Genomic DNA, 19,104 nt, shown 5'->3' on the forward strand with positions numbered 1-19,104 from the left:
GGGGAGAAGAGAAGAGAAGAGAGGAGAGGAGAGAAGAGGAAAAGAGAAGAAAGGAGAGGGGAGGAAAGGAGAAGAGATAAGAGGAAAGGAGAAGAGAGGAGGAGAAGAGAGGAGGGGAGAGTAGAGAGGAGGGGAGAGAGGAGAGGAGAGAAAAGGAGAGAGGAGAGGAAAGGAGAGCTGCCTCTCTGTCAGTGTCTGCCATTAGACTTAGGTTACCCCCTCCCCATATCCCCCATAAATGGCACAACTATCACAGAGTCAGGAAGCAATTAACAAAATCAATTACAAAATGTCAGAGAGGCTGCCTTTAACTGAGGCTGCACTCTAAGCCAATATCATTAACTCCACCGCCGAGTGGTGGAAAAGTCACGAGAATAAAAATGCAACGCACGCACAAAATTCTTCCCCCTCTCTTATAGTGCGCATGAAAAATGTGTGTAAAGGGTGTATGAAAGGAGGACGCCCATGTGATCCAGGGCCATTGCACTCAGGTCCAAAGAGGAAGTGGAGAACATTCATATTCAAATGGAACAAAAGCCAACAGCAATTCAGTGCACATCACTATGCTTTTACTGTTTTACTAAAATTGTCTCAATACAATAAAAAAAAACTTTGTTTATCTGTTTGTTTTTCTATTGTTCACTGTTTTTATTAGCAATTGATCGTTTCTGTAGCCACACAAACATGGCAGAGGTGGAGCAGCAATCTGCTACATCCATACTGTCCCCATCATATGCTATCTATTTACGGCTTAATCATCTGCAGGGCTCACAAAGGAGCCGGCGTGGCTTTGGCCACAACACACACTCACACACACACACACACACAGTCACACACTCCGCTCCCCTCCTTTTGTTCTTCTCCTCTTTCTTTCGTCTCTTCTTCCCCCAGACATGATCTGTCTTTCTTTTCTTCCCTCCCTGCTTGCCTCACACACACACACACACACACACACACACACACACACACACACACACACAGACACACACACCTCTCCACTTCCCTCCTCCTCCCCCTCTCTCCAATAGCAAAAGAATAATCTTCCCTGCAGAGAGTTTGGAGATTAAAAGAGAGAGAGAGAGAGAGAGAGAGAGAGAGAAGGAGCGGCTGTTGGTTCCTGGGCAAGCCAGAGGCGAGAGGAAGGTCAACAGGGCTGCTAAGAAGGGCTGTTATCATCGGGCTAACATGCTATCGGGGCGCTAGCAGTCGTGCTTATTTACAGTTATGGGTCCCTGTGGGGGCCAACCCCAGCGCTCGCGGCTGATTGAAACGTAATGAGTTCAGGAACACAGGGATCGAGCCAGAGAAAGGGCTCCGCAACACGGGACCAGCAGACCCAAGACACACACACACACACACACAAACAAAAGAGCCACAACAGCAATGGGTCAGCAGGAATGGTAAGAACAAAGAAACAATAATGTATGGAGGGAAAAATGAGGAGGGAAAGTGGGATGAAAAGACACAGAGAGAGTGGGGGGTGACGGGGAGAGGGGGAGAGAGAGAGAGAGAGAGAGAGAGAAAAAGAGAATAAAATATTGGCTATGCAAGCCAAGAAGCCATTATGAGTATGAGACCTCCCAGTACCCTTGCATCACTTTGGATGCAAACATGCTGTCCCAGAAGAAGTGGGTTTGAAGTGGCGCCAGTAAGCATCCTCCTGGCAGCTTTCCTGTCCATCACCGAGTCCTCGCTCCCCCTACACACACACACACACACACACACGTACGTACACACACACACGCACACATACACGCACGCACGCATACCCACACGCACATGCACACACACACACACACACAGAGAAGAAGTCCCAGCCAGACTCTGACCCTGACCCTGACCCTGACTCTGACCACCACCAGTGTTGTTCATCACCAGTGCAGGATATTAGTTCATCCCCCAGCCCCGCAGTGCTCTCTTAGGCCCTTTTTGCACGACGGGCATCTTTGGTCCCAAATGGACCACAAAAGGCAGGCTGAGGGGGAGTTGCCGATAAAAGGAGCTGGGTGTCTGTGGGTCTGAGTGTGTGAGGACTCTGCTTGGCCTGTAAAGGGGGGGAGGAGGAGGAGGAGGAGGAGGAGGAGGAGGAGGAGGGGGGCTGACTGCCAATCCTGCCTGGACTCCTTAGCCGCAGGGTGTGTTGCATAGTGTAGCGTAGCGTAGCATATCGTAGCGTGATGTCTTGCGTTGGGAGAAGATGGGGAAGGGAAGGAAGAGGAAATCTCATTGTGGAACAGCTTTTCAATCTGAGGAATTACACAAAGTGCTGCTACTGTCAGTGCACTGCCAGATTTACGAGGAGGGGAAAAATGAAAGCAACGGGTTCATAAGCGTTGGCTGAGCTTCAGGGTGTTCTTTTTAAGAGAGAGGCAAGGGGGGATATTATTTATTTCATTTCTGTTTTCACAGCCATTCTGGCAAGCTGTACCAAACTTAGTGCAATCACTTAAGAGAAATTCAGCCACAGAGCAATAAATATATACAACAGTCAAAACAGCGCAAAGCCACAAGGGGACTGAGTTTCCTTCCTCTTTTTTCAGCCCTGCCTGCAAAAGAAATATCTTTCCACCAGCTCTCTAATTCCCTGATACACTCCATCTGAGCAGCGAACAATACACAAGTGCACTTGTCAATTTAGCCACAAAAAAATATTTTTCGGGGGGTGCGGAGGAGTGGCACGCAGTAGGGCTGGCCAGAGAGTCCTCAGCTCTGCAGGACACGCTGGACAAAGTGGACGAGGCCAACGAGAGTACAGAGGAGAGCAGCAGACAGAAAACGTCTTCAATGGTCAGACCCAAAGTTAGCCCGCTCGTTAAAGGCAGAGCTCGCGGGCGCAGAGTCCACTAAACAGCGCCTCGTCCTCAGCAGTAGCGGAAAGAGAGGGCCGCATCAGAGGCTTGCACCAAAGTTCTATATAGTCCTCAGGGCCCTTAAACAGCCCACAGCAAACAGCAAAAACACACACACACACACACACACACACACAAAATAAACGAAATGTTTTCCTAAGTAGATTAGACTTGCATGTGATACAGTTCATTGTAAGTGTTCACTAGATGCTCTTTTATAAAGCTGATGCTCATTTTAAAGCATCCCATGGCCTTACACTACAGAGGAAATAAAAAAACATTCAAACATTAGGGTTCCCTTTCCCCCTCCACACCACCACCCTTCATCAGCGTTTGATATGAACTCAACAGCCTGAGACAAAAATGTCTAGAGTCCTTTCTTATCATCGCAGTGTGTCAAGTGTGTCTGAAAGGGAAGAAGAACAACATCCACAAGTAGCCATGTTTATTCGTGGTAACATTTCTTTCTTTATCAGTCAGCTGTGGGGAAGATACAGACACAAATCCTGTCTTCCTTCAGGCCACATTGGTTATTATTACAAGGACATCAGCTGAGTTAACAACCGGTGAGCCTTTCTTGGCCACTCTATGCATTACAAAAGCCCTTGTTAAGGTGTATCTATTAAGTATGCATTATGTAGTCTGCAAGTACAGTAAACAGAGCAGCTTACAGACTGGACAAACTGTTATGAAATAGTCGTTTTTAAAGACATTCAAATCAATTTCAGTGATTGGCATGTTTTTTATGGAAGCACTTAATTAAACTACAAATAATGTATGGAGCTTGACGTTTGACCCAAAATAATGGAATAACAAAAATAAAAAGCAAAAGGAATAGATTTAGCTGTTTCAGATAGATGACCAACTGGATTATACTGTAGCACGCACAGAGAAGAGCAGGATATGGATCCTCTTATCTTAAAGAAACACATCAACTTTTTGGGACTTAGTCATCGTAGCTTATTCACCGTATTCCCTAGAGTTAGATAAGTCGATACATACCCTTCTCATTTCTGTGCGTGTTACTCAGTCTGACGCACCCACCGCTAGCCTAGCTTAGCGCAGGTGCCTTGAAGTGGCTGGCCCCAATAGCCTACACCTCCCAATAATAATAATAATAGTCCCAAAAAGCTCTGGTGTTACTTCTTCAAACCCCAAAGAGCAGTGCTCCTACTGAATGAAAACATAGTTCCAAGTATGTTTATGCTTACAAAATGGCAGTATCTCATTTGACATTGTTATTTGTACATGTTGTAACTATACAAATCACAGCATGTAAATAGGAAAATGTTGGAGTCCTTTTGTCACTATTGGGAGGTGTAGAGAATACAGTGAATAAGCTTAAGTCCCAAAAGGCCGGCGTGTCCCTTTAATATTTGCTGTAAAAATGAATATATGCCCCAATTTACATCTGACCACAGAAAAACATGCCACCTCAGGCCACATTTAGGTCAACTGTATATAGTAAGAAAGAAACCAATTACCATGTTTTTGCAACATGCTCATTTTTAGCTTATTTTAGCTAAAGCAGTAGTTAGCCATTGTATAAGGCCATCCCTTAATTAGTATGACATATTTCATGTTTGTAGTGTACATGCATAAGAAGCAAATCCACAATATTTCTGTTTGTGCACTGTGCTATATGGACAGTATACTGTACCATATAGCAAACAGATCTTCAAATAGGTATCAGATCTTCTATCAGGCCTTTATCTAATCATAGATGACATATAGCAGCTTGTACCTTCACTTCATCTATGAATCAATCAGCTTGCTAGACTGCTTCACTGTGTGTGTCTGTATGATGCTGTCATTCACAGCTCTATGTAAACTATACTGTCATCAAAGGCAGGCATACAGAGATTTACTTTTTTACTTACATTCAAACCACAGCTCTGAAACCTGCGTCAGCCAATTTTCCAGGCTCTTTTGTAAGAGAGCAACAGACATTGTAGCCAATCAGGTCCAGCCCAGCTCTATCAAAACTCTTCTTCATTTCAGGGTCAGCCAATCAAATCCAAACACATTCAGTGCATACATATATATATATATATACTGTATATATACTTTATATTGCTTCATCTGAAAGCAGGCATTTTAAATAAATCAGAGAATTACCAGAAGCAGCTTTAAAAACATGAATTGGTAAAGCGTTACAAATCTCCCCCAGCTGAGGCCCATACACTACGGATCAGACGTGACACAAACACACACACACACACACACACACACACACACACACACACACACACACACACACACACACACACACACACACACACACACACACACACACAGGCGTCTCAACGCCACATCTCTTCCATCTCAGTGGTGTCATCTCCAGGAGCTCAACAGTGGCTGCAACACTTCCACTATCGCTTCCATTTCCTCTGCTCGCGTAGTGAAATAAAACTATGTGTTGATTACGGCCACAAAGGGCACAGTTACGACCTCAGCAGAGTTACAACTTACACACCCCAAATAGAATATAGTGATGTAGAGCATGCGTCAGAGACCAAGAGACTGGTCTTTACAAAACACACACACACACAGTCCCACAAACACATACAATCTTTTTTCTATCAAAGATTCTCTCTCTCTCTCTCTCTCTCTCTCTCTCTCTCACACACACACATTCACACAAACACATACAACCTTTTTTCTATCACAGATGCTCTCACTCTCTCACACACAAACACACACACATACATACGCGCCCGCGCATACACACACACACACCACACACACAATCACAACTCATTACTCCTTGGGGGAAATGGTGGGGGCAGCAGTGATTTGTTTGAGTCGCTCATAATAGGGGTCAGTGTCCGGCCTAAGCCAGACAGATTCCATTTACTTGAGAAAAGAAACTGTTGTGTGCGGGGTTAACCCTGCGCTAATAACTGTAAAATAGATGGCACCAACCAGGAGTGCAATATTAGCCCCGGTGCATTCCATTAGACGGGGGAGACGGCATTTAAAACCTGTAAAGACCTGCTCCGTATGCAGGAAGCCAATTCCACACTACCTGTAAATGAACCTGCAGAGAAACAGTCAGTCAAATCAACCTTTATCAACCCTAAACAGTCAAACTGCTGAGACTAAAACTGCTAGAATAATATTATTTTTGCAACTGCTATCCTGCAAACTACATACTTTTTGTTTGGCCATCAAACCATCAGTCCATTCACACCAATGCAAAACCAGCATGTAACTTAACAACTGTTCACAAACAAGGCATGCATCTCACCACTCACCAGCCAGCAAATGAAATGCATATATACATGTATATCATATATATATATAATTATACTGTATATAAGAGTTCCGTGGGGGAAAAACAAGTTTATTAGGTCACGAGTAGTGGCTGAAGCCCCAGATGATGGGTCCAGGGAGCTCTGCTCTGATTGGACCAAGTGGAGCGCAGCGGCGCTCGTGTCAGCCGGGATTATCACCTGTTCCGTCCGTCCACACAGCACTCGGCACGCCGCACATATCGCATCCCCCGCCTCGCTCTACCGGCCGGGAGGTTTGCGATAACCTCAGGCCACCGGCAACAAGGCTGGCCAACACCAGCGCTACACTACTGCAAAGAGACGCAGTGGACGTAAAGGCACAGGCAAGCTGTCGGCGTGGTTACGGGTCTATTAAAGACAGCACTGTGAGGAGAAAGGGAGAGGGAGGAGGGCAGGAAAGTGCGCTGGTGTATATCTGTGTGTGTGTGTGTGTGTGTGTGTGTGTGTGTGTGTGTGTGTGTGTGTGTGTGTGTGTGTGTAGGGGGGATGAGGAGCTATAAAAAAACACATTGCTGATGTCCTTGGAGACGCCAGAGGAGTGGCTGGAGTTTAAGGAAATGGGGGAGAGAGGGGCGGGGGGTGTGGGGGGAGCAGGTCCCCTCTGTACAGGCTCTCCCCACAGCCCAGGGCCAGACCAATATAACAGCAGTGGATTGGCCATCAGATGAGACATAAAAGGGAATAAAAATGACAAAAAGACAAGGAGAGAGAGAGAGAGAGAGAGAGAAAGAGAGAGGGGGAAGAGGAGGAGAAGACGAAGGAGGAGGAGGAGGGGAGTGAGCGCCATGGGCAACAAAATACGATAATAATAAAAAAATAAATTCTTATGGTTATAAATGGCTGATAAATAGGATATATCAAAATATATGGTCTGGACTAGTCTGACTTGACAGTCCAAATTTATCTCCATATTCTCTCCTCAACTAAGAGCAGAAAAAGAGGCAGCACAGTTGGGGAAAATAAGCTGATAAACGGAGGGAATGGAGGAGTCGGGCAACAAAGACAAATGTGGACGCTGGGTCCAAAAGTCGCCTCAGAATCACCAAACACTCAGACTGAGACCTTCCCGCCTCTCCTGCCAAACCTTTACTCAAACTCTCACACTGAGACGCTCTCGCCTCTCCTCTCCTCCCAAACCTTTACTCAGTGACAAAGCTTGGACTTCACACAAAACAGCACCCCACAAAAAGTGCACAAATAAGGATGCTAAATACAATCTGTGCCATCTGGCTCACCTGAGGTCCTGGTGCATACCGTGATTAAAATCTATACACTGAATCTATACGTAGACCGTGATTAAAACCTATATGTTGAATCTATACGTAGACCGTGATTAAAATCTATAGGTTGTTTGCAGAATTATCTGAAAATATATTCTTATGCAGTAAACATTTTCACTGGTGCTGTTCTGAATACTTTAACAATCAATCAGTGTTACCGGAGTTGGTCATTATACGGTCTGCACTGGGTACAATTAAAGAATGCAAACTAATCTCAGACTAATCTATGCAATAACTAAACAACTAAACAAGCTCAAATTAATCTCAGACTAATCTAAGCAATAACTAAACAACTAGACAAGCTCTGTAGGTACGTCTATGGATGCAATAGCATAATAAAAGTAATTTCTATGCGCATAACAAAGAGAAGGAATCTCGATTTGAAAATGCATAGGGACATGATGTTTGAACAGTAAGACGCCCAGAGACTTGCCAATCTGAAGCAGTAAACACTTGAGTGGACCACCTCATGCCACTCCGAGCATCACCGGCCACTTGGCATGAGGAGGCCTTGATTGGGCAAATCTCGGCCTCTTCTTTAATCAAAGTGGGACTCAGATGCACTCTGGAGTTGACTTGCTAATCTTCACTTTCTCAGTTCACGGTCTGTCTTTGTCCTCCATAGCTTGTCCTTCTCTACGTGTTGTTCATCTCTCTCGTTTTTTTCTTCTGGATGTTGATTAGAGGAGGCTATAACAGTGCATAGATTTGGGGTGCTATAAATCGAGAACAGGAAACACTAAATAGAAGGAGAAACATTACAGTGGAGAGAGAGAGAGAGAGATAGAGTGAGAGTGAGAGAGTGAAAAAGACACAATTAAAGCCTCATAAGCAGCGAAGAGTGGAGGATTTTTCCACTGTTTGTCCTCATTAGCAATTTCTCCACCAAAGTCGCACGCACACACACATACACACACACCCCACCCTCTCTACCCAAAACGCACACACACATTTTCTGTGAATTCCTTTTGTTCACCGATTTGTGTAAAGACTTTTTTCATCCATTATCGTTAAAGTGAATAATTTAAAATCCACAAAGCATGTCTGTTGCAATGGCTGGAAGCCCCCCGCCCCCTTTTTTTTCTAACTTAGCATAATGTCTCACGGATGCATTCATTTTTGTCCTTGGTGGGAATTATAAAAATATCAGCTAAATCACTCTTTGCCGTTGTTGTTAATGCGCTCCATCACCTGGATGAGGAGGCCTGCTGATTGAAATGGCCCGAATCAGCAGTATCAGTGAGGCCGAGTTATGTTTAGCACAGCAGATTGGCAGCATGTTGCTTTTACACCTAAGCAAACAGGAAAAGCAGATTGCTCTTTTTCTGGCAACCCATTTTTGTGCTGCGCTCTGACTACAATAGCGCTGCAGAGAGCACCTTGACACAAGGACACTCGCGCGTGAGCCGCCCGCACAGCATGCCTCCCAAAAACCGTCTCTCATTCACAAGGGGGGATGATTATTAGCATATATAATATATTGTATTATTGGGGGGGCCAGAATTATTGTCTGTCATAGGACCCACATTTTCTGGCAGCGCACCTGTACAGGCTATGCAGTAGCATGCTATCTCCACTGTCTGCCATAAACAACCCCACCCCCCTCAGAGGTGAATACTGACCTGGCTGGTAACCCTCTGGGTTGATCTCAGATCCTTCCTTTCAGTGCTAACCCAAAGATATGACTCATCAAGTCTGTCTGACATTCCTGGTTCTCAGAACTGACCTAAGGATACTGGTTCTTCACTAACAGGGAATGTTGGGTTTTTTACTCACATGGGGTTATTACTTAGAGCAAGCAGTATTACAGCAATTATATGCAGTATGTCCAGATCTGCCTACTACTGGTTTTCTTTGGCTTTGTACAAACCCTCAGAGCAGTCTGCTAATCTGTAATCAACTTCCTTGCTTTGGGGCTCTCAATGCAAAGCGTTCCTCAGTGTGTTCTCAACAGTCAAAATAAGCCTCTGGCTACTTGTCGAGTCCACTTGGCTTCAGGAATAAAACGCCGCTACTTTGTGAGTTACAGATATTATTTACTCAACCCAAGCAGGCCACATTGGCTTGGAGGCTCTGAGAATAGGAAAAAAACACCAAAGAGTTTATTGTACCTTTTTGTAGTTTTTTGTATCGTTTCAGTGGTTCATCAACTCGTAACAAGGTGAACGGCACATCTGCATTTGCTTCACGACCCTCTATCGCCTATAACCGCACTATGCAAGTTTGCCAGATCGGGTAGCAGATCTGTAGTTTGATAGAATGAGACATAAGAAACTGTCTGTGGATATCGTTATTTCCAAAGCCGGTGCTGGATAAACAAATAGCGTGCATGCGACAGAGGAAAAGTGCTTTGGTGTTGCTTTAACAATAACCAGTAGCTGAGTGCTGAGTGTTCGCTTCAGATGTTAGCGAACAAGCAACAGCTGCTAATGTTCATCACAAGTCCAGGGCTGTCGGTTGGTCAGTCACAACAGAAAGCCCAACTCAAGCAAGGTGCTGCCATCTCAGTTCATCATACCCTGTCTCATCATACCCTGACACAAAACAGATGCAATGTCCAGTGAAATGCTTGTGACAGCAACTTCTGTGCTAAGACTGTGCTGGACATGCTGGACCTTGTAAGCCAGTCACAGGTCAGGAAGGACAGGCAGATGCTGGTGATGGGGGAATATGCCCTGTGTGCAGACCAATGTGGGGTCAATGGTACCAAGGCTATCACACCTCTAACATTTTTTATCAAACTAAAAATACATTTTAAAAAATACTATTTCTGGGGACATCACATAGAACCATTTGATATAAGGAACAAATGTAAGCAGTATCAACTCTCAAGTAATAGGTATTGGAACACATTGCGCCATTGTAGCAGTCACTGTATTTGTCCATGGTATCACACTTTTTCCCTCTCTGTGTCTGATCATATAGCAGAAAAGACTTTTAGTACTGTTGCACTCTAGCGTGACCGCAATCAACAGCCTGACCCAAAGTACTGCACATCACCATTTTCACAGCCGAGGTGAAAGAGGTTACTGCAACATAAACCACCCACTTTCAAATGGCCACCACCATCTGGTTGATCTATGAAACTATGGGAAAGGTCACTGGTTACAAATGACCACCTGAATAACCACCATAACCAGGCCGTGTTGTTTAGATACCTAGGTTGGTGCGGCTGGCCGCCAGTGAAGTTCTTATGTGCAGCAGGCTAATACCATAATCCTGCCATACATCACACGAGACAGGGCACAAGATCACAATCATCGTGTGGTCACGGAGCGATGGCCACATTCGGCGGGCGGCATTCATTTGGTAGCAACTGCATAATCCTGCTCGCAGAACCTGGGCCGAGGAGATAAAGAGTCACAGATGCGCCAAGCAAAACAGCACAATTAATAAGAGGCCTGGAGTGATGACACCTCTTTGCACTGACATTTCTTATTTTCTCTGGGTGCCCTAGGGCTGGGCGGCATATCGATATGAAAATATATCTGTATATTTTCAAAAGAGATATAAAATTAGACAATACCGCCTACACCGATATAGTGTGATGGTGTGAAGCATTTATACATAGCTCTACATATTTCCAAGTATTGAAGGAAACCCTGTCTTTGCATGTTATTTTGATATTGTACTTGTGACATTTAACATGTGAGTTTGACTCAACATTGTAAGAAATACTGATATCGTGTATCGCCAGTCAGCCTAAAAGTACCAGGATATGAATTTTGGTCCATATCTCCCAGCCCTAGGGTGCACTTCCCTCTCTGTGCAACTGTGTGCTGTTCCAGCCTGCCTGCCTGCCTCTCACCCAGCGCGTTTTAGAAGTAATTCCCCTCCAGTTCATACGGTCATAATCTTACCAAACCGATGAGATCGCTGGGTGCAATAACACTGAAAACTGTTAACAGAGCACACAGACACGATGATATCAACCAGACGATATATGAAACTAATATACCACCCAAACAACACAACAACACAATCTGATTGAAAATTACGCCCATGCCTCTGTGTTATTTTGCACCAAACAAATGGACAGTAATTTTGACGGCAATACCTCTCCAATGGCTTTCTGACATGGGAGGTGCGAATATCAGCTGAGAGACTGAAAGAGGCTAAGGAAGTCCATTCCCCTCCTTTCTGGTTTGTTTGAAAAGAGACTAATTTAACAGATACCTCTTCTCTACACTTTATCTGACAGACGTCACCTTGCTGAACACATGAGCAGGGTGATGGGTGCTGATAAAAGACTATATTGAATATGTAAGAGAATACGGGGTTTAAACGAGCGCTCGCTGGCGAGGCGGGGTGTGGGTGAGGAGAGAAGGCCCCCTGTGTGCCCATGCTGCCGTGCTGGTACCTGCAGCGCAGACCAGAGAAGCCAAACAGTACACGAAATTATGCTATACGTCACATCACACCAATGACACTGATTTAAGCTACAAAACATTTTTAATTGTTGTAGCCCTACTGTCTTCAGGGTAACATCCTGAATATAATAACATGGGGGTTTTTTTGGACATTTGAACACATCAAATCGGTAGTGCCATTTTTTAAATATATATTTAAATAAATAAATAAATAAATAAATAAATAAATAAATAAGCAAGCAAGCAAGCAAGCTTTCAGGCTCCATTTGCAAAGCCTTACAGTGCCTTTCTAACGATATCTCACATCAGCCGTGGCCCACTGGTTAGCACTCTGGACTTGTAACCGGAGGGTTGCCGGTTCGAGCCCCGACCAGTGGGCTGCGGCTGAAGTGCCCTTGAGCAAGGCACCTAACCCCTCACTGCTCCCCGAGCGCCGCCGTTGAAGCAGGCAGCTCACTGCGCCGGGATTAGTGTGTGCTTCACCTCACTGTGTGTTCACTGTGTGCTGTTTGTGTTTTACTAATTTACCGATTGGGTTAAATGCAGAGACCAAATTTCCCTCACAGGATCAAAAAAGTATATATACTTATCAAAATGTCTCCCATCCAATATAAATACATAAGATTAGGAACTGCCTGCTAGTTCCCATTTCTCACGGGGAAAAAAAAGAATAAACAAAACAAATGATTGGTACAAATACTTAAACATATATCACTTAATAAACAAACAGCAGCGTGATAAAAAACCAAATGGCCAAAGTGCTAATTACACCCATTAACACTCATTTGCATTCAAGATACCACACACATTTACATAATGTGCCTGACACTGCTATATCTACTGAGGCATCAATATGATTTTAATGACGCCTGGAGGAAATGTTCATTATGTACCAGTGTTATCAAACAAGGAATAATGGAGGCCATTCATGAATAGAAAGGAAAAACTAAGAAAAAGACCTTATACAGTAGTGTAAGCAAGAAACCTGCGGGACCCCTTCTCCACTCCTGACAACATGTCACACATTGGCCTAATCTACAGGCCACTGATGGGAATTTGAATTATGCGTCATCTAAATGCAAATCAGATGGTTCCCACCTTTGATAAACAGCTAACACACCACCAATACTGTGTTTTACCGAACCAATTAGAATTTATTACCAGGCCAGCCCAGTTGGAGGACATTCACATAAGCAAAGGCTCTTGACAACTAGCCTATATGCGAAGGAGTGGACTTCATGATGCTGACACCACCCTACAGTTTCAATTCAAATGCAGGCTTTCAGCCTCATCATTAGACTTGGAAATAGATTATGCTCAAGGAGAGCTAGGGAACAGAGGGGGAAGCATGTACAGGTAGCTATCATGCAAGACCCATTAGAATACTGTTCGCTGGTAGATGTACACAAGGCATGCCAGTCATTATTCAAATGTTCTGCCTGTCACTGTCAAATTACACACCTCATAAATAAATTGAAAATGGAGTCATTTGTAGCGAGCTCGGTTTCAAAGAAGACATTACGTTTTCCAGAAATATGAAGCTTTATGATTCTGTTCTATTCTGTTATGATTCTGATTCTGTTTCTGCAAAGCACTTAAACTCACCATCTCCGATTTAACATGTCACATTTCAAGTAACCTACTGTATAGCTTTTCAGTAGTGATGGCAGCATACCAACTACAGTACATTTCTGACTCTCAGACTGAAATCTATTGTGCCAGATCAAGTATATCAAAGGTATACTGAGGTGTCTGTTTCAGACAGGCTAATGCACATTTAACAGAGCAGGGCTGTAAGTAAATTCTGTCCAGGTCATGACTCTAAGAGTGGATCATCATCAGACAGAAACAGCCGCATTGCACATTGTTACAGAGTCTGAAACAAAAATATAGACGTAACAGGAAGTCTATGTTCTTGTGCCCTCCATATGCTGCATGTTGGGGTAGGGGACTCATTAGAGTAATACTACACCAGGGTACAGCGAAGGCCTGCTATGAAAGGACACAACCAGCACATTACAACAAGAATGAAAAAAATATTAACACAAGGACCTCAGCAGAGATCCTATCTTATTATTTCCCCTTCTCGTACCTCTGTGGGCACTAAAAGGTTAAAGCCATTTAGCTGCAGTGTTTTGCTTTGCTGAAACAGCAACAGGACATTAATTTGACATTAGCGCAGTAACATCAATTCCTCTCCGTTTCCAACTTCAGTAATGCATTTACTGGAAAGAGATTAATATCAATTCCATAAATCATTCAGGAGCGTCTGCAGACCCACAGACACTGGGCCTAATGTCATATATGTTAGCTGATCTACGTCTGCTAGCCCAGCGCCCATTAATCAATGTCCAGGCTACTGCAAGGGTATCACAGAGGAGAACAGAGGAACTTTTTACGCAAATAAGGATATAATATTTTAATTATTTATAGGTACATTGGTCAATTCAAAATTACAAATGTGGTTTAGTACCAGATATGTTTAAAAAATAAATGGATTGCATATTCTTTATTCAATATATTGATAAAATAAAAAACATCAGTCTCTACGTCTTGCTTGCCCTTTTCGGTATACTCGTGATGTCTTTGGGAGTAGGGCTAACAACTCAGATGCATTTCACAAACTTTCCATTTATACTATATTCCAATTTTGGATCAATCAAAAAAAAAAGAACTCTCTTCAGATGGAGGGCTCAGTGACATGTTGGAGAGATACCAGCAATGCAATATTTCCTTTTTGAAATCCTATCCACACAGAAATCTGGACAAAACAAAACTATGTGAACAAAAAAAAACCCCGAAATGGCAAATTGAACTTCAACGCTGGAAAAAAAAAAAGAGAAAAATAAACCTGAGCGTGAGTGGCTTGCCTGTCAAGTATATGAGAGCCAAGTCTCATCTAGCTGAGGCCCTGCACCTCACCTCTCGACAGAGAATGATATTGTGAGTGTTCCAAAAGCGCTCGTTGACTCGCTGTCAGTCGCGGCCCTCGGCAGCAGGCTCCTGCCCACTTGACCTTGTCAGGAAAAAGCACTTTATTTTCATTACCCCACCATCAATGCCCTCCCCCCCACCCCCCACCCCAAAAGTGCCAAACAAAGGCCATTTACAAAGCATTCTTCAAAATATTAAATCTGTTTAATTACAGTTTTCAAGCGGACGAGGATGGACGAGGCAAAAGAACGGTTATTCACGTCGAGCGCTTTTTTTTCCTCCTCTCCCCTCCTCTTGCAGAGTAGATAATTAGCCATTAACAGGCCCATCCGCAGTGACAATGGCCTGCTTTGCGCTCTGCCATCGCTCATCACATGGCACAACACAGTGTTTCTCTGCACACTGACTGCTAGATCACAGCCAGAGTGCTTCTTCAACTGCGTGCCACCGGGAACGTATGGCTTTCCTATCCATCCTACGCAAACGCGTAGGGAATAAACATCTCTTTAACAGCCCTGATTTAATTAGGGGCTAGTGTTGCTCAGGATAATCAAAGATGACTGAAGGAAAACAGAAATATTAATAGCACGGAAATCACACTTTCATACTCCCCATGATCACAGAAGGATGTTAAGGGAGAATGAATGGAGTTGGTTAATTAGTGAGGCTTACAATGCCACTGGCACCTATGATGATTCCCTCCATAAGAAAATAAACACAATAAGTCTACTGGGTCAGGGAAGAAGATGAGCTGTTTGTCAGATAGCTAGGAAGGTTCAAGAAGGTTGCCCTGGAAAGATCTTAACATTTTCACATGGAAAAAAAACATAAATAAGCAACAAACTGCAGATAACCTGTTATACTTTAGTTATATTATTAGTGTCCCTCTTGACAGCTGTGATCTTCTAAAAACATAATGAGGTTTACTACTGGGCATCGACAGATATCAAATGTTTACACTACCTAGAATCTATCTACCTTCCCTACATGATTTTAAAAAAATTGCTGAAGTTCTTCACGTTGTGATGCAATAATGTAGCCTGGCCTTGCCCAGAGCCCAAGAGAGAGATCCATAAGGCTCTGGCCTTGCCCAGCTAGATCTTTTTTCAGGGAGATCTAGTCTGGAACACCTTAGTTCATAACCGTTTCCCTCAGACAAAAAAAAAATGTTAGGCCGAGAGGGGAAGACAAAACTTAAACTTATTGCGATAAACAGACGCAGCAACACCTGACGCAGCAACACCTCCAAAAGTCAAAAAATGCAGTTGGAAAAATGCAGTCCAACTGCTCATAGAGCTGCTCGTTTTTTTTCCCCCATAGACAGTAAAAGATGTTTTTTTACTCTATTCAGAGTAGCCTATAAGAAAAATTGCCATTCTACTACTCACTTGCTCCCTCAACCTAACAAAATCCTATTTTTCGCAGAAGCCTGGACATTACTTGATTAGATCATCGGACTGCACAGTAACACTAATTTCTATATAACGAAACAGCTGTTGGGCCTGTGATGTCGGATTTAATAACCCAATAATAAAATAGAATCCCATATTGTCACTGCACAGTTGTACAGCAAGATTTAGAGCTATCCTTGAGGACAACAAGTAGAATGTTCAGTAGAAAGACATTAAACACACACTGTAAATATGCATTCACTACAAACACCATAAAATATAGTGCACACCTAAATGCACACCAATACACATATTTGTTAGAATAGCAGGGCTGCCTTGCCTCTGGTAATGAGAAACTTAAATACTTAATATGAACACTTCAATCTTATATCAAGACTACCTGTCTTTATAGAGAAAGACCTGTTTCAGACAACAGACTCAACATTTTTATTTTCTTTTAACTTACCTGTGGACGACTACAATATTTTTCATTATTTTATTCTGACATCTACAGACTAGAGTTTGCATAAGAAACATGCGGTGGTAGTGTAGTGTGCAAGGAGTGGGGCTTGCATGCAGTAGGCTGAAAAGTTGTGGGTTCAATTCCCAGCTTCCACCGTTGTGCCCTTGAGCAAGGCCCTTAGCCCTGAGTTGCTCTGAGGACAATGGCCCTTGTAATATAACTGACATGTAAGTCGCTTTGGATAAAAGCGTCTGCTTAATGTGAAAATGCAAATGTACAGCCTGTAAATCTGTTAATCTACATAGCTCTGGCCTACGGCTGAACCACAGCCTTGGGTATATCAATCCAACTCGCGCCATACTGCTAAATTATAGCAAAAAAATATATTTCTCACCACTCTCAAAGCAGGCATCAAAGGTGAGGTGGCCTTTCCGAGGGGCTCCTGTGTATCCAGGCGGGGAGACCACCAGCTTGCTAACGTTCCCCACGAGCGCATCCTCACCTCCTGCCTCAGTCCCTGTTACAAGAACAGCAGATCTCTGAGCATGGTGATCAATAGCCTACCACAAGAGTGGAAAAGATCTTTTTTTTTACATACTATATGATCGATTTTATTTAACTGCTGCAGCTAGGTGTAGCCTATTCTCTGTCTCTGATTAGCTAAGAGAGAAATAATATACGATAAAACAATGACAAAATGCAAATAGTAGCCTAGAACTTGTTAATCCCATGAAAATGCAATAAACATCTAGCCAAGTGCTGTTATATTTCATAATACAATGGTAATCTGAACATCCATATTCCCAAACTAAAATGCTTGCAGAAGTTGTGGGGAGGTCATGTTGTAAACACAAAAGCCATAAACCATGAGGCAAAATCAGGTCATATTAACTTGACTTTATACTATACACAGTATAGCCTAGCCTATTGGTTATTTAGCCTAAGAAGTAACCTATATGTGTCAATATTTTGAATTGACCAATTAAACACAGAGGACAGTCAGAGGTTTTTGTATGTTATTAGTTTGAGAGCAAATAAATAAAGCAAAGAAAGAAAGAAATAACAGAGAGAGACAGATCTCTATTTTTCTTTGAACGTATCTATTAGATAGATAGATAAGGTGGATGAACTATGTGGTGGGTCGCAGGCTAGGCTTCTGTGCTGAACTTCATGTAAGGTTCGTCGACCTGCCGATGACACCGAGTCTAAGGTGTATGTGCACAAAACAGTGCATCGCAAAAGCATGGCCTATTAATATCACTGCGAGGAAAGCAACGTTTATAAAAGGAGAAAAGCTAACCACCAAACCACTGTGCTAGCTTGATTGCTAGCAAACTGCAGTGGACTGTTTACATCTCTGCCATGCTCTGAATTGCCGAACGACGTCGAGCCCTACGTCATGCAAGGTTGTGACCAACCAGACCTTCCTAAAATCGCGCACATGCTTTAATGGGAGGTCGATATATGGGAATAATGGAAACAACGCGAATTTGCATGAAATTACACACCAGTATCGATGTCTCTGTGGATCTCCTCCATCTTCCTTTACCATTCGCTCCACACTGCCCGAGACGCTGGTTGCCTGTTTCCACGGTAACGGCGTGTGACCCGGAGGAAGAGCTGGTTCGTGACGCTTTGACGTAATTGAAGCTGCAGCAGGTGCGTGCCAGGCTACAGCACCCCCATCTACGTGGATGCCTATGGTGGATGCTGCTGGTCACCGACCTATTCTGCTGAATAGTTTAGACCAAAACAAAACTGGTTGAATGTTTCCGCAAATGTATTGGCCTGACTGTAATGCTGTAAGTGACTTTCTCTTTTATGTCGGCTGATTAGCCCGCTCAAAGTTATTATCGACTAGGTATTAAGTAATGTGACAGTGACAAAGAATACCATACCCTGTTGCTTCATGTAGTGTAGACAAATATAATAGCCTATATTCGATTATATATTTTTATAAGCAAAGAATTAGTTTGAGCCTGCTACAAAAATGTTTCCCTATAGAAAAAAAAGAACCTGACACAACAGCCTTAAAAACTAAATTAAATTAAATTTCCCAAAATGTCTATTCCAAGACCATCTATGCCCATTACACATAGAGTAATTTGAGTGTATCATAGAACAATTGGAGCATGTGTTATTTGCCTGACTTTATTCGTTTTCCAGTAGAACACCTGATTAGCTGCTTCAAATGAATGCCCATATGCCTTGCAATCAAGCCCCTTGGTATATAGACGTTTTCGCAGGGTAATTTTCTGATGATAAGCTCTAGACGGAGCGCCAGATGAACCAGATGAATGAGACCAAGAGGGGGCCACTATTTAATAAGACAGAATTGGCAATGAACCCCCCCCCCCTCCACACACACACACACACATACACATACACACACACTCTATCTATCTCTTTCTTTCTCTCTAAATGCATGTCTTTTCTCTCTTTTTTCGGTGATCATATTTGAGTTATGCTGCTGTGCAGCCAGGGTAGTGTGATTATTTTTTAAATTATGAAGAATTGTGTG

At 43.3% G+C, this 19,104-nt stretch overlaps 1 protein-coding gene across 1 annotated transcript in view; it reads right to left on the bottom strand.

The window, feature by feature from the left end:
• Positions 1-18,122, bottom strand: part of agbl4 (AGBL carboxypeptidase 4) — a 356,944-nt gene extending 338,822 nt beyond the window's left edge. The window contains exons 1-2 of the mRNA XM_076277992.1: positions 18,092-18,122; positions 16,978-17,100 (exon numbers count right to left, since the gene is read on the bottom strand). Coding sequence (XP_076134107.1) covers positions 16,978-17,100; positions 18,092-18,122 — 154 coding nt within the window. The remainder of the gene's footprint in view (positions 1-16,977; positions 17,101-18,091) is intronic.
• Positions 18,123-19,104: the final 982 nt, after the last annotated feature.

Source organism: Alosa pseudoharengus, unplaced genomic scaffold (assembly GCF_046254945.1).
Source record: "Alosa pseudoharengus isolate Yale_2024_CS ecotype anadromous, Long Island Sound unplaced genomic scaffold, YU_APseudo_1.1 YU_APseudo_1.1_scf_11, whole genome shotgun sequence".
In the NCBI taxonomy this organism is placed as follows: domain Eukaryota; kingdom Metazoa; phylum Chordata; class Actinopteri; order Clupeiformes; family Clupeidae; genus Alosa; species Alosa pseudoharengus.